At 35.4% G+C, this 13,879-nt stretch overlaps 1 protein-coding gene and 1 pseudogene across 4 annotated transcripts; both read left to right on the top strand.

The window, feature by feature from the left end:
- Positions 1–1,567: 1,567 nt before the first annotated feature.
- LOC133689993 (pumilio homolog 12-like) lies at positions 1,568–7,671 on the top strand. 4 transcript variants are annotated; one of them, XR_009841377.1, is made up of 8 exons: positions 1,568–1,828; positions 2,423–4,112; positions 4,203–4,365; positions 5,457–5,620; positions 6,416–6,674; positions 6,931–7,045; positions 7,130–7,241; positions 7,454–7,671. XR_009841377.1 is itself a non-coding variant. In XM_062110125.1 (7 exons), the coding sequence occupies exons 2-6, from the start codon at positions 2,515–2,517 to the stop codon at positions 7,036–7,038; spliced, it is 2,292 nt and encodes a 763-aa protein (XP_061966109.1). In that variant the 5' UTR covers positions 1,568–1,828; positions 2,423–2,514; the 3' UTR covers positions 7,039–7,045; positions 7,130–7,671. The 4 variants fall into 4 exon arrangements, 2 of the variants coding, with proteins under 2 accessions (XP_061966109.1, XP_061966125.1); XR_009841375.1 differs by having other exon boundaries at positions 7,422–7,671; XM_062110125.1 differs by having other exon boundaries at positions 7,130–7,671.
- Positions 7,672–8,167: 496 nt separating this feature from the next.
- On the top strand, positions 8,168–10,842 carry LOC133702742 (protein MET1, chloroplastic-like; annotated as a pseudogene).
- Positions 10,843–13,879: the final 3,037 nt, after the last annotated feature.

Here is a 13,879-nt window from a genome sequence, read left to right as displayed (position 1 = left end):
AACAGCAGGGTGTCAAGGCAGGGCTCCAACAACAATGAAACCAAGGCATGGTTATGAGCATCCACTTTGCCTGTGGTAAAGAAAAGACCCTTATCTCAAAGAACTGTTATATATATATATATATATATTCCATATGTTGAAATATCTTAATGTTGGATAAAAAATTCGACTTGATAGTTGGACAGGTCGATTCAAAATAAGTTTAATCGGGTGGCTAAAACACAGCTCAAGAAGTTAAGGTTAATCTGAATTTTATAATATAATTGACAAGAAGAAACATTATAAATAATGTGAAAGATGCAATATATGCAAGGAGCAGGAGTAATAATAAATTCTGTTATGACAGTTAATAATGGATCCGAACTCCCCGCAGCTCCTACGGTGGTTTCATTGTTTTATATTATATTATTTATTCACCCCTTATTTACTACCTTCTTCATTATTATTATTATTATTTCGGTATATATTTATTTATTTTTGTCGTCGTGGTCGTGGTCGTGGTCGTGGTCTCCATCCATGGATGTGTATAGAGGGCATGCGTGTGCATAGCGAAGCCATAGTCATAGTCATAGTTTAGAGCCCTGCTGCAAGTACTAATATCCCTTCCCTGTTTTTCTTAAGGAATTATTTATTTTTCATATTACTCCATTGCATTCACAAGAGCAAATCCTCTTTTTTTTATTATTATTTTATTACAAAATTATTTACTCACTCCACGGTAGATTCTTGTTTAAGGTTCATATTTCTAATTATTATTATTTTGGGAGGAGTCTGAATCATGATCCACGTATGTATGGAATATATGTATATTGAATGGTGCAGTCCAACATCTAAAGTTTTTATCCTTTTGCCCTTTTTCTTCTCCTGCCTTTCCTTGATCGCAGTGATCAAAATCTAGGTTTATTCTTTTTTTTTTTAATAAAAAAATTCTTTGTCAATTACCAAAATTCCCAAAAGCACCACCAGCAGCAGCAGCAGCACTTTATTATTATTATTATTATTATTATTATTATTATTATTTATTAACAAGGAATTATAGCGGGGCAAGCTTGGAAGCCTGCAGTGAGTGCCCTGCAAGAAAGACACAAGTCTTGCTTGGAAACAGCATTAATTCGACTAGTTTATTTGGATGATGAAATTCCCTTTGAATTACTTACTACTCACCAAGCAATAAACCAACCAAACACGAAAAGTTCAATTTCTTGGAAGCAGCAAAAAAGTTGTGTGGAAAGTTAAACAATATTCTTTACTATTATTATAAGTGATTCAAAAATAAAAGTATTTTAATTCTTCTTAATCATTATATATATACATTAAAATAATCTTCTTAAACACGAGTTTTGCAGCAGGAGCAAGCGTGTTCTCAACCCAACAAGCAAGGTAAAATAAAATAAAATAAAAATAAATATATAAGCAAGCAGCATTGGATTGCATTGCATTGCATTGCATTGCATTCCATGCATGGATGATTGATAGATAGATGGGTGGTTATGGTATTTGGAGATGGTGGGTGTGATTGGTGCCTTTTCTTTTTTCCTTTCTCTCTCTCTCTCTCTCTCTCTCTCTCTTTTTGTTGTGATTCTATTCTAAACTTATTAATCTTGGCAATGCCATGACCATTCTATCTCTCACACTTAATTGCAAAAACTCTCCTCCTTCTGCACGCCGCCTCTCCCTTACCTTACCTACAAAGACTTGCACTCTCTTTGTATTCTTTCTACACAATTCTCACTAATTAACCAAAAAGAACCGATCATCTCTTATAAAGTTTGTTGCTTTGTCCCCCTCCAATGCCTTCTTCTTCGCTTACTATCATCGTCTGTCACTGGTATGTTATGTCTCTGTTATCACTCTTGTACCCCTGTTTTTCTTCTACATTGTTGTTAAATCGTTTGAGCTGGGTTTCCTTTGTTTTGTCTGTCTGATTTATTTTTGTTCTCAAAATTAAATCTTTTTTTGGTTTTTGATGATGATCATGGTTTTGATCATCTGGGTTTTGGCTCTTTTGATGAACCTGATTGAACCGTGGTTGTCGGAATCGTGTAAAGCAATGAGGTCTCTGTGCTTTGTGTCCTTTTCTGTTTGGACGTAGAAACCGAGGAAAAACAGTGGTCTTTTTAATGGTTTGATCATGGTGATCATGGTTCTGGAGTCATTTTTGGGGTCCCTCTCTATCTTAACTGGGGTTTTGTTCTCGATTGATCTTATAGTGTAGAATCCCTTGGTCTTGACGGATGAGATGAGTCCACCTCTTCTTGTTATTTGATTTTTTCTTCTTGTTTAAATCTATTTATGATGGCAAAGATTGTGGTGGTGATAGCTCATAGTGAGAAATGAAGCGATGATTGCTCTTGGCAAATTTAGTTTTTGTCATTTCTTTTACCAATATTGTTTTCCTAATTGGCGGTATTTTGTGTTTCAGAAATTCACTGCAGTGAAGAGCTTGTTTGTGAATCTACATTGTCTCATAGACATTGCTAGAAAGGAGTTTTTTAGCACATTGCAATTTATAGAATGGAAGATCAAAGAACTGAACTAGAGTTTGATGAATTTGAGAAGCTTCTTGGAGAGATACCGAATGCTACTTCTGGAAATCAGCATTCTGCTGATGCTGGACCTAAAAGTGCACCTCTAAATGGTAGCTGGGCACCCATTTCTGTGAATTCCTTCAAGGGGCCTTTTATTGAGAAACTTGAAAGCAATGGGAGTTTGGATGACAGACAAATTTTAGCAAATAAAACTCAACAATCTCCTACCACGAATGCTCAGTCAGAGGAAGCAAATTTGCCAGATGACCAATCCCTAACGTTAGCATTTGCAGAATTGAGTTTTAATAGTGGGAGTCCTTTGGCAAATTATAAATCCTTACCCAACCCTTCTGTATATACAAACACCATGAATAGTTCACTCTCCAATACAGATTCATCAACGATGGCTGCCCCTCCGTACCAATCACCAAATAATTTACCTTCTGGTTTTGACAAGTTTAATGCTGTGAAAGTTTGCCATGAACAGCCAAATTTCATAAAATTTGATGCCCGAGAACAGAAGAAGGTGCCAACTGATTTTTGTCAGCCTCATCCAATCAAAAAATTCTCCACAGCTTTGCCACCAACTCATGGCATGCAAGGTTTTCAATTGCTTTCCAATGTGGGTGTCCAAGGCATGGATTTTCCTTTAATGTCTGATCATCAACAATACTTCACTGATGTTCAGTCATCACTTCCTTACATGCATTCACAACAGCTAAACCGGTCTCACATCAACTGGAGGAATATTGAAGAAGAACAATGCTACAGGATGCATCAGCAATGCTTATATCTGCAGCAACTCCGGAATCAAAGGTTGGAAGCTCAGAATCCTACTTCAGCAAATGGAAATGTTGAAACCAAGCTGATGAGTCGGAATGTGAGGCAACCTTATTTGGAGGTTCCATTCTCCCACCAACTTCAACAATCTAATCAAGAAACATTTTGGAGTAACTATGCTGTCACAAGGGGTTTGAACCAATCACAGAATGGTATACGCGTTTTAGACAAAGTAGGAAAACAGAGTTTTCCTGAAAAGATTCTGACAAGGTCACAAGGACTGAACACACTGAAAGCTTTGAAGTTTGGCTCCGTTGGGGGCAATGAATCACTTGCCCATCTCAACCATAATGGGAAACTTCTATCAAATGCTCACCTTTTCCATAGCTTATCTACTCCTACTGCTGGGTGCTTTCAGTTAGATCCTTTGAGCTCATGGAATTTGTCCCCTGATTTTACAGTCCTAAAGAGTACTAATCTGAGGGCTCAGCCTCCGAAGTATAACTCAGTAGATGAAGTGACTGGTAGAATATATCTTATGGCAAAGGATCAGCATGGCTGTCGCTTCTTGCAAAGAACATTTTCTGAGGGGACCCCACAAGATGTCGAAAAGATTTTTCTTGAGATTATTGATCACATCGTCGAGCTAATGACAGACCCTTTTGGGAATTACCTTGTTCAGAAGTTGCTTGAAGTATGCAATGAGGATCAGAGAATGCAAATACTACGTACTATCACTAGGAAAGCTGGGGAGCTTGTTCGGATTTCATGTGATATGCATGGGTTTGCTCTCTGTCTCTATATGTGTGTGTTTATTTTTCTTGTGCATTCAAAGACTCAAAGCATTCACCTTTCATGCTTTAATTATTTTCGGAACGGCTCTCTTGAACACAGGACTCGAGCTGTTCAAAAGGTAATCGAAACCCTTAAGACTCCAGAGCAGTTTTCCATGGTTGTCTCTGCATTGAAGCCATGTATAGTGACTCTGATAAAAAATATGAATGGTAACCATGTAGCCCAGCGCTGCTTGCAGTATTTGATGCCTGAATACAGTGAGGTAAGGGACACATCTTTCTTTTGGTCTGAATTACTTTGGCATTTGGAAGTGTTTTTTTTTTTTTTTTTTTTTTAAATTCAGGTAATCTATCCATCCTCCTTGCTTTATTTTCCAAAACCCTTTAAACACCTGTATGAAGAAGCAAGCTTGACTTTGGTCCTTACTTTAAATCTTGTTCTGCAAAGCATTTGAAACGAAAAAAAGAGAGGTTAAACTTGTTGATACATGTTATTTTAAGTGAAGAACATGACTTGGATCACATCCCCAGTAGAGTAATGGATCTTCACTGTCCCACTGCCCTTATAGTTGATCTTTTTAACTTTTCACAACTCTTCTTTTTTCTGTCTTTGTGTATTCAGATCCAGTTGTTTCCTATTTTCTCACAGAAGTACTCATTTTGCATGCTGTTCTCTACTACTGAACTGCAGCAACTGCCTTTATCAACAGAAAAAAAACTGCACTCTACTTTTACTAGCATATTTGCATATATTTGATTATCTTTTTTTCCATGTCATGTATTTTGTTGAACCAGGCAATGGTTTTATTGCAGTGTACTCATTATAAAATTTTGACATTTGTGTAACTAGTGTAATGGAAACTTAGAGGCTGTCTTCAGGCTAGTTTTGGTGTCATTAAAATGACTAACCTGATTATTACTAGGATCAAGAATGCAAACCCCAGTTTTTTCTGAAAAAAGGAAAAAGAAAAAAGAACAAAGAAAAAAGAAATGGAACATTTATCAAGTTCTCATTTGCAATCCGTTTTCCAAATAACGAATCAATTCATATTAGATGTTTCAGAGATTAACTCATTTTGCTTCAAGTGGAATGGGCAATGTCAATTTTTCTCAGCTTCAGAATTTCTTCTATCATCTTTTTTTTTTCCAGCATTCCATATCAAATCAAGCAGAATGTTTTAAATTGTAGGAGCATTGGCACGGCTTGAGAAAAATTGTTGCCTTCCAACATTTGTTTAACTCTTCCATACAGATGCAGAAAATGATGCCTATTTTAGCTATAAATCTGATATGACATACAGAATGAAGCAGATTTTGGCACTACATGAAACAGTGGTGATGATTTCTTTTGCAGTTCCTTTTTGAAGCTACAACTGCTAATTGTGTTGAACTTGCAACTGACCGTCATGGCTGTTGTGTACTTCAAAAATGCCTAAGCCAATCTAAGGGAGAGCAAAGACGATGTTTAGTCTCTGAGATCACATCAAATGCTCTGATCCTTTCGCAAGATCCATTCGGGTACTGTATTTTTCTCTTTTCCTTGAGCTTTTTATTCCGTGCTTTGTTCCCAAGCCTGTATATCACGAAGGTGTGGTGACTTTTTCTTATTTTGCACTATTCCATGGAAGAATGTGGCTGCACATTTCACACATGATTAAAGTAGATATTAAGAAAGAGTTGTGCGCCAAAATAATGTCACTTTGTTCAGCTTACCTGAACTAGGATATGAGCAGTGACATGTAATGCTGAACTTCTGTTTTATCCAGAACTGCTTTTTTTTTTTTTCAATTTATTTTCGAGGTTCATAAAAAAGTGAATATAAAGTGGACTCACTAAGTATTAGCTTTGTCTGTTAGAGGACACTGAAATTTATTGGTGGAAAGAACAAGTATTTGCACAATCTCATCATTATTCTCATCAAAACAATCAAAAAGTGAAGAATGCAGACTATTACTAAGCATTAAATGGTATTTATGCTAGGGTCAGATTCAAGAAGTGACTAATGTTTACTATTACTAAGTATTAGGTTTGTTTGATAGAGGACCTTGTGGTTCTGTGAAATTTATTGGTGGAGAGAACAAAGGTTTTGCAGTCTCCTCACGATTCTCATCAAAATAATTACTCAAAACCTGTTCTAACAATCCCAAATTTTGTTGTTTTTTATTTTTTCATGCTTTACATACTCCACATGTCTGGTTGCTGTTCTTAAGAATTGTTGCTCCCATATCTGCTTGGAGATGAATGACTCACTAGTTCTGAGCATGCTTGGATTTACAACACTTGAACATTGAAATCTAATTTTTGATGTTGCAGTAACTATGTTGTGCAATTTGTCTTTGAGCTTCGTCTTCCATGGGCAGCAACTGATATTCTTGATCAGTTGGAGGGTAGTTATGGAGACTTGTCTGTTCAGAAATATAGCAGCAATGTGGTCGAGAAATGCCTAAAATATGCAGGTGAGGTGCGCCGCACTCGTATCATTCGAGAGCTGATAAATAATTCTCGCTTGGATCAAGTCATGCAAGATCCTTTTGGTAATTATGTTATCCAGGCAGCTTTGCAACAATCAAAGGTTTGTTTTTTGATTTTTAATAAACATTTTGGTTTCATTAAAATCATGTGGTGGACGGTTCTCCCCTTAAGGAAAGATTTTCAAGTATCATTTACTTTTGGATTGTTCATTTTGGTCTTTCCTGGAGTGTCCTTTGGAGATGGTCTTATTTTCTGATATCTGTTGTATGAGGGAAAAAACAGCAGTTGTTGTTTAAAATGAAACTGATGCATTTGTATTGTCATTTGATTGGATCCTTCTTTAACTTGTTGAGTAGGGAGCTCTTCATGCTGCTTTGGTGGAGGCTATACGACCCCATGTTCCTACTCTTCAAACTAGTCCTTATGGGAAGAAAGTCCTATCTAGTAATATTTTGAAAAAGTAATCTGCAAGTAAGATCTCATAGAACTTTTCTCCTGGACATTGCCTATTTTCTGCTTACCCTTTTTTATTTAGTTTTTTTTTTGGCTGTGCAGACTTTATGTCCAATTGTGAAGTTCCTGTAAATTTGGTTTCAAGATTTCGATGCTTTGACATAATGAGAAAACAGTCAAAGATGCATTCATAGCTCATCTGAACAGATGAAAGGTGAATTGTTTGAGGGTTTTTTTTTTAATCATTATAAAAGAAAATTTCACATGACACGGGATCCACGTGTTTGTAGATCAATTTTTTTTTTCCTTTTGCCTGGAAATAAAAGAAATGTGAAGGTGTAGAGTTCTTTGAGCTTATGGGGGTTAACTGTAATATGGTTTTTTTGGACGGAAGCTCAAGAGTCGATGCTTGGCGGATGATTGCAGGTTGGAAGAGATTTGGAAGCTACCTGATTTCCATGCCTGACTTGCATTTTTGTGGTGTACATTTCGTGTCCATAGATTGCCAAGATTAGGGCTTTGATTTGTCATATAAATATATAAGTTCCCAAGTTTGCCATTCCCGTGTTTGTCTTTTTGACGATGTAATCTTGTTGATTGTCTAGATATATGTGAAGTAATAATGCCGTTCTTGCTGCTCAAAATCTGCAATGCTTTGTGAAAACCAACGCCATTTCTCTCTTCTGTGCTGTGAAGTCAATTTATTGTCTCCAAACAAATAATACAACACCCAGATCGGTTTGGTGGCATCGTTATAACCTTAAATGCTGCATTCTTCACCCTGCCCTCCTTGACAATGGCCAGTGTCAGGGCGTTCTGTTTCCTTTTCTGTTTGATTCCCAACATTAATTCATGAAGTAATAATGCCGTTCATGTTGCTCAATCTGCAATGCTTTGCGAAATGACTTATCTTTTCTCTTCTGTGCTAAGAAATCAACACAGCTATTAATAATAATTTTAAAACTTACATATTACTCCCTCCCTTGGCTTCTCCTCCAAATTGTATTACTGCGATAGTCGTGTTCTTGTAATGAAGCTTTATTCATGCAATCCGATTACAGCAGTGTACGTATATGGAGATTTCAGCCGCTCCATTTACAGCTAGCAGGGATGCTGAAACAGATGTTGGGTGAAATTGGAAGAACATGGAGTAGTGAAGGATATTGGAGAAGACGTCATGTGATTAATGCAGGATCATTCATCTTTGTACCGATTATAGAATGGAAGAGCAGAGCATGCATTTTGATGCCAAGCAGTGAAGACAAATCTGTGGTTTTGTCATGACTTGGATCAAACAAGTTGACTTATGTACTACTGACTGTCATGCCCATATACCCCCCACTGACATGAAAGACAGACACTGTAAATTTATACCTTCATGTTCTGGCTGTATTGGTTGGCCCCATTAGCCTACAAGAAGTCAAGAACAAGAAGTTTAGGATCCAGGCATTCCGCCATTGGTACTGCGTACAGTGGAATTTTAAGAAGGCATATGCCCCTCCTCGTATACTTGGCTGGAAAATTAAAAAGATTCCCATATTTGATATGTCAAGTGCCCCATAATCAAGAATGTGGGTATGCCACGTGTCCTTAAAAGACTCAGTTTGCATCCCACACATGACACGTGGCACAAAGTCATTGGACCAGAACAGTAGGAACCCCACTAGTGATGCACCTGTAATCCAAGCCTCTCTCCTTCTTTGAGGCCAATCTCTCTCTCTCTCTCTCTCTCTCTCTCTCTCTCTCACCTAATGGAAAGCCACGCTTCTCACATTTTCATTGCCCTACATTCTGAGGAGCTGATGAAAAAGCAAAAGCCATGTCTTTAGCTTCAAGCAGATATCCTTCTCTCTACTCTTCACCACCATGACCAACAACTACTGTCCAAGCCAAGCAAATCCCACTTCTTTTTTCTCAGAACACTCACTTTTTATCCTAGAACTACTCATTTTCCAGCACTTCAACAACTTTCAGCTATACCCTTTTGCTAAAACCATCAAATTCAACCCTTAAAGCATCGGAAACTGAGTCTCAGACATCAAAACCTGCAGAGAGTAATGAAAATGAAGGAGAAGGAAAAGAAAAGTTCGAAGAATATGAGGTGGAAATAGAGCAATCGTAAGGGCTGAAGTTTGCAAAGGGTAGAGATGGTGCTACTTACATTGATGCTATTGCTCCTGGTGGATCAGCTGATAAGACTGGCAAGTTCAGAGTTGGTGATAAAGTAATTGCCACCAGGTTCTATTTTCTTTCTTTTCTTCTTTTTAAAATTAAATTATTAAGTCTAAGAACTTGAGCTTGAGCTGCAATTGGTGGATACAAATTTGCTTTATATATAAATAACTGAAATTAGTATTGAATAATTTTGAAACCCCTTTTCTAATCTCAAAAAAGTTTTACTACAATTGATTGACGAGAAGTTAGGTTGATTTTGGAGTTCTAAACCTGGTGCAGTGCTGTGTTTGGGACATAGATTTGGCCAGCTTCTGAATATGGAAGGACAATGTACACCATCCGCCAAAGAATTGGCCCATTACTCAAGAAAGTGCAAAAAGAGATACGGTAACCAGTTCATTATCATTCCTTCCTTGATGAACACAGACACAGACACAGACACACACTTACTCTTAAAAAACTCCCATTAATGAAAACTTGCACATAGTGATATACAAGGAATGTGTTTCATTACTTATAAATGTCAAAGTTTGTTCTTTATTGTCTTCACTCTTCAGGGAATATGAATTATACTGGTGAAATGACGGAAAAAGTAAATTATCAGATCTGAGAGGAACTCTGGTGTCATTAGTAACAGGGTGAGAGGAATCCAAGTGAGGAACTATAAATCCAAAGAGAAAACTCTTTGTTTCTCTATATTGGGAAAGTTTTACTGCAAGCAACATAGCATCTCTTACTTGTAATCGGTCTTTTTAGATACAAAATTACTTAAGAAAAAAGGAGCAGAAAGAATAAAGAGAAAAGAATCTTCGTGAAGGGCTGAAATTATACAAGTAATTGCTGGAAATTCATCTTGTTCTTCTCATTTCTCAAGTTTCATTTCATATTTGAAATAGCCAGGTCTAGCATGGATGAACTGATTTCAATAGTTGCATAGATTTATTAGACTAGTAATATACTTAAACTGCGAGTCGTAACAAATTCTACTCACTAATAGTTTTCCTTAATTTATTTTGTTTTTCCTTGGTTAATTGATGAAGAAATGCCAAATATGAGGAAGCACTGGAGAAGTTCGAGTCTGTATTGGGATCAAAACCAGACCTCACTGAAGCTTCAGTGGCAGGTTACTATGTTGCTTGTCGTTATTTGAAACTTAATCAGGTAATCTCTTTGCTATCTTGAAACAGTGTCCCTTTCTCTTGTTTTTTCATGCTTTTTTGGTATCACTGCATCATTTACTTCCTCAACTTTTAACAGTTACAAGCTGGGCTATCTGCACTTGAAGATGCATTGGAAGCAGTATTTGAAGCAGTATTTGAAGACTTTAAGGGAATCAACCAAAATCTCAGAAATCACTATGGTGGCTTTATACAGCATATGATTTATTATAAAGGACAGGCTATCTGAAGTTTTTGGAAATGTTAACAGAGAATCACGGCAGATCCTGACCTGAAAATTTTTATCAAAGAACCATCTTAACCCAAAAGCTTAAGCTATTAGGTAAGGATCCAGGATATAATTTATATTATTCTCTAACATATCCCCTCAAATAAAAGCTCTTTGGGCTTGAAACTTACACAGGCTCACTTTACGTTGTGCTTAATTTTTATCAAATAAATAGAGATGGTGAGATTCGAACTCGTGACCGCTTGGTCATTAAGGCTCTGATACCATGTCAAAGAACCATCTCAACCCAAAAGCTTAAGCTATTAGGTAAGGTTCCAGGATATGATTTATATTATTCTCTAACACACCCCCTCAAATGAAAGCTCTTTGGGCTTGAAACTTACATAAACCCATATTACCTTATGCTTAATTTTTTATCAAATAAATGGGGATGATGAGATTCGAACTCGTAACCGCTTGGTCATCAAGGCTCTGATACCATGTCAAATAACCATCTCAATCCAAAAACTTAAGCTATTAGATAAGGTTTCAGGATATGATTTATATTATTTTTTAACGCATTTAAGGACATATGTGGAATTCAAACCTCTTATGAAAAGGTTTGATGAATCATTTATCAATGAGAATGCCATCAACGTCATTAAATCTCTATTTGGATTCAACAAGAAATAGTCATGAATTTGCTTCAAGGATTCAAAACTTAAAGATGGTAATTGTACGTGAACTTAACTTATATGAACCCAGGACTGGCCAAACCACCTAATGATTATGAAACTACTTTGTTTCATGATTATTTTTTTGTAGCTTTAGTAGGAGAAGACAAGGGGTTGCAACCAGAATCATAATATTATCATGATCCGGACTTGAAAACATTGCATTAATTAATGTACTAGCAAGTGTAGTAATTATTATTAGTACGTATGTGAGCTAGCTTGCTAGTTTCTGCGATGATCCTTAATCCTTTACTGAAACTTGTGTTCATAATGTATAATTCAGTCATTGCAAGTGGGAGCTTAATTAATCAGCTCATACATTAATTAACTTGCGCCGGCGACACAAGCCAATTAATCAGCTCAAACATTTAAAAAAACTGGTTGTAATGAGTTTACTAACTCTTTTTTTTTAAAACAAAAAAAAAAAACAAAAACATCTGTATTTGTCTGTTTTTATAAAAAAAAGAAAATATAGATTTGTTTTCATATGATCCTTACATTTAATTTAATTTAAAAGCTACAAAACAAAGAAATTTGTTAAAAATCACATCAAAAGCATTTTCAAACACATGCGTCGTTTAATAAAAGATACCCCCTTGTGATTCCCTCAAATTTTGGACACATCGTTTTTTGTAAGTGTGTGTGTGTGTGTGTATATATATATATATATATATATATATTATACCAAGGGTAAAGTAATAATTTCCGACCTCCAAAACTATTAAAGTAGAAATGAGTAGTTATGCACTGTAATTAATATCCTTGATCAAAATTTGGGATTCGAATTAGATCAAAAATTTAGTTAGAGTGAAACTGCATGTGTTTTCTATCAATTATTATGTTAAGTCAAACATCCCTAAGTTTATATAGCCATATATATGTATTTATTTCACTTAGTTATATGAAAACTTGATTTTAGTCAACAACAAATCTAATTAAATCTTCAATCTTGTCCGAGAATTATTTGCATTCAACAATTTGTTTATAAACTATTTCTATTTTGACCAATACTTCTTTATTTTTTTTATAAAGAAAAAAGTGAACATGCTTGCCCTATTGTTAATTTAGATTTAAATTTTAATGTATTTTAATTAAAAAAGAAGAAGAAGAAGTCTTACATAAAAAAAACCTGGTTATCTTCTCGCTTATGGTAGGGCTGGTTTGAGCCAAAATTATAAGAAATGAATACAAGTAGTTGAAGTCGAACCAAATAATTCCTTGAAGATGCGATGTTAACTTTAATTGTCATGAACCGATTTCTGGATCCATGACTAGCATATAGACAAGGTTTCCCTACTCAGGATTCCATACCTATACGAACTCAAACTTATATAAGAACTTATTCTTTAATAACTCAATCAGAGTTCAACGCAATACTAATAACAAAATTAACTTTATAATATAATTTGATTATCTTTATACAAGAGTTAATATAAACTTCTATAATTGTGAAGCATTAACTAGACATAACCAAATAATGTTAATTACAACAAAAGAGCAAGCTTTGAGAGTCCAACAAAAAAGACCTGCTAACAAGCTATAATCCTGGAAAAAAAAATAACGAGATGATGAGTTCAACAACTCAATAAGTAGATAACATTCAATAAACATGCACGAGCTAATACAAAAATATGAAATACATATACAAATATGACTTTGGGTTCTTATAGTAAAGTTTCTCAAATAAGCTACAACGAGAATATCATAAGGTAAAGCTTGTTAGAAAATCAAAATAAAATGAGCACAAGTCTCTGTACTGTAGGATGATTAAAACACAGGTTTGTGACTCCCTCGACCGGCTAGAGTTTCAGATATAATGTACACAAAGACTAACATTATCCTATTAGCATGAGTATTCTGACTAGCATACCATATGTTCATATCATAATCAAACAGACGGACTCATATCTCAAGGCTCAACTCATAACATCAATCAAATGAGGAGCTATCAATTCATAAATACATAATAGTTCATATCAAATATTCAGTTTCAATAAGTGATCATGTTTAATCATAAACAATGAATAAATAACAATATAAGAATTACCAAGAAGCACGATCAATTCCATATTAACAATTCAAGTATTTATACTAATATCTAGCATATGAAAAGTTATGCACTCATCTAACTTAAAAGTGAAAGATTTCAAAAGCAGATATTAAAGGGAATCCTACTAGTATCTCGTAAGTAGAATATTAAGATTATCTAAATATAAAAGAAGACATGCTAAAAAATGACTCAAAAGGAATGTAAAATCTGTTTGATACATTTAATTTAGGGTCTAACTCATAACCATATACGTTTAGGAATAAAACGTAATTACAAGCTGGAATCGGTCCACCCGATCGATCTCAAACATAAACTAAATTGATTGAGCCAAAAGGAATTATCTAACCTCATTGTCAGGTCAACCGGTTTACTGGTTCAATCCAACTGGTCAATCGAAACTATCCAAGACAAACCATTCGATCGAATATGCCAACCGGTCTACCAAAATACAACACACCAACCGGTGTACCGAAATCTAGCAGGCCAACCAGTTCAGAAAAACCGGTT

This window comes from Populus nigra, chromosome 1 (assembly GCF_951802175.1).
Source record: "Populus nigra chromosome 1, ddPopNigr1.1, whole genome shotgun sequence".
In the NCBI taxonomy this organism is placed as follows: Eukaryota; Viridiplantae; Streptophyta; class Magnoliopsida; order Malpighiales; family Salicaceae; genus Populus; species Populus nigra.
Note: the sequence above shows the minus strand (reverse complement) of the source record. Positions and strands in the feature narration are given on the sequence as shown.